The sequence below is a fragment of the Berghia stephanieae genome, chromosome 6 (genome assembly GCF_034508935.2).
Source record: "Berghia stephanieae isolate SIO BIC M18660-M18661 chromosome 6, UCSD_Bste_1.3, whole genome shotgun sequence".
Classification (NCBI taxonomy): Eukaryota; Metazoa; Mollusca; class Gastropoda; order Nudibranchia; family Aeolidiidae; genus Berghia; species Berghia stephanieae.
The window spans coordinates 12,858,345-12,860,584 of NC_088365.1; the positions used below are offsets into that span (position 1 = coordinate 12,858,345).

At 33.5% G+C, this 2,240-nt stretch overlaps 1 protein-coding gene across 1 annotated transcript in view; it reads right to left on the reverse strand.

The window, feature by feature from the left end:
* Positions 1 to 1,265: 1,265 nt before the first annotated feature.
* The window catches only part of LOC144975773 (uncharacterized), a 9,606-nt gene continuing 8,631 nt past the window's right edge, over positions 1,266 to 2,240 (reverse strand). Inside the window, exon 2 of the mRNA XM_078919960.1 lies at positions 1,266 to 2,157. Within this exon, the coding sequence (XP_078776086.1) occupies positions 1,267 to 2,157 (891 nt within the window). The 3' untranslated portion in view covers position 1,266. The remainder of the gene's footprint in view (positions 2,158 to 2,240) is intronic.

Here is a 2,240-nt window from a genome sequence, read left to right on the forward strand (position 1 = left end):
AACCTAAGTAAAAGGAAACTTTCTCAGAAACATACTCGATTCTTTTTCACTCACCCATACGCACACACAGACAAACACACACACACACACACACACACACACAACAATACATTTAAAGACGAGGTGAAGTGAAGCAGATAAATCATTCATATAATATTGGAATACAAATTGTGTTAAAAAGAAAATAAGAGACCCAGTGAGAGACAGAGAGAGAGAGAGAGAGAGAGAGAGAGAGAGAGAGAGAGAAAGAAAGAATCTGTATCAGTGGGTATGTATGTCTCTCTGTGTGATTTGTAAGTGTGTATGTATAATGTGTGTATCCATTTCTTGTGTATTTGTATAATGTGTTTGTCTGTGTGTGTGTGTATGTGTGTGTTTTGTATGTGAGTATGTATAATGTGTGTTTGTATCTTTTGTGTTTTTGTAGTTGTGTGTGTGTAAGAAAAGTAAACAGGCATACTAAATTAGATTTGTAAAATGTGTAAATAAACAATTGAGATTTCCACACAAAACACACACTTATGATATAAATTACAACTTTCAATTCTCCATCTAAAATGTTACTGTTTCCATCTGACCACAACAAATTGGAAGTTAATAATCAATCAAAATATCATAGTCTCTAATTCATATTCATATATATATATATATATATATATATATATATATATATATATATATTATATATATAATATATATAGATAGATAGAGAGAAGATAGATAGATAGATAATATAGATAGATAGATAGATAGATAGATAGATAGATAGATAGATAGATAGATAGATAGATAGATAGATAGATAGATAGATAGATAGATAGATAGATAGATAGATTGATAGATAGATAGAATTAGATAGATAGACAGATAGATTGATAGATAGACAGATAGATAGATAGAGATAGATAGATAGATAGATAGATAGATAGATAGATAGATAGATAGATAGATAGATAGATAGATAGATAGATAGAGAGAGATAGATAGATAGATAGATAGATAGATAGATAGATAGATAGATAGATAGATAGATAGATGTACAGATATAGAGATAGATAGATTAAGAGATAGACTGAGAGAGAGAGAGCATCATCATCATCATCATCATCATCATCATCATCATCATCATTATCACCAGCAGCTTCGTTATCAACAATTAATTACTCTAAATTCATAAGTCATATTGGTTGTGTTTTCCTAAGTAAAAATAACAATGATTTCGATATAAATACGAATTAAAATCGAACATACCTTTGATTTATTTATCTAGAGACTTTCACTCGATCCGTCGTATTGTGATGTTATCTCTTTATCATCTGTGATTGATTCCTGTACGTCCGGCTGTTGTGACTGCGAATGATTTCGCTGTTCTGACTGCACCATCTCCGGATAGGCTAACTCTGTGATCGCCAGCTCTTTTGTTTGCATCATCTCGTGATCTTCCATCATATACGGTTTTAATAACTCTAATATCTCATTTTCCTCTGACTGGAAATTCTGTTGCTGCTCTGAAATCTTAGGAAATGTTGGCTCTAACAGCTCCAGTTCTTCTGATTGCAGCATATTATTATTATTTGAGGCTTCCATCATATTTTGATGTAGTAACTCAAATATCTCGTCGATCTCTGATTGCGACAATTCTGTCTTCTCTGACTGCAACATATCAGAATGTTCTGGGTGGAATATATCAGACTGTTCGAGCTGGGTGGTCTCTGACTGTTCTAACTGCAACATCTGGGGCATTTCTGACAGTAGCATCTGAAGCTGTTCTAACTGCCACGTCTCATATTGTTCTGGCTCCGATCCTGGTTGTTCTATCTGCGTTGCTTCAGGCTGAGCAACTTGCAACACAGCTGGTTGTTTTGCGTTCATCGTGTGCTCTTGTGAGTCATGTGGTGACGTAGAATAGGTAGAGCCTCGATAGCTAAAGTCTCTAAAGTATTTGTTGAAATGATTTTTAAGTAAATATTTCTTAGGTGTGCTACATTTCTTTCGATTTAGCTTCTGTTTTGTGCTTGCAAACAGACGAGTTATCTGCTCCTGTGAGAACTCTATTAATTCACATGTATTGTCGACGGTATCAGGTCTTGGCATGTGTCCATCTTTATTGTTGTCAGACAGGATAGTGTTGGCACCACTCTTGTGACGTCTGACCTCCTGATGAAATATAGATAAATAAATATATAAATATATGAATAAATAGAGAATAAAGAAAGGGAAAAGATATTATGATTTTTTTA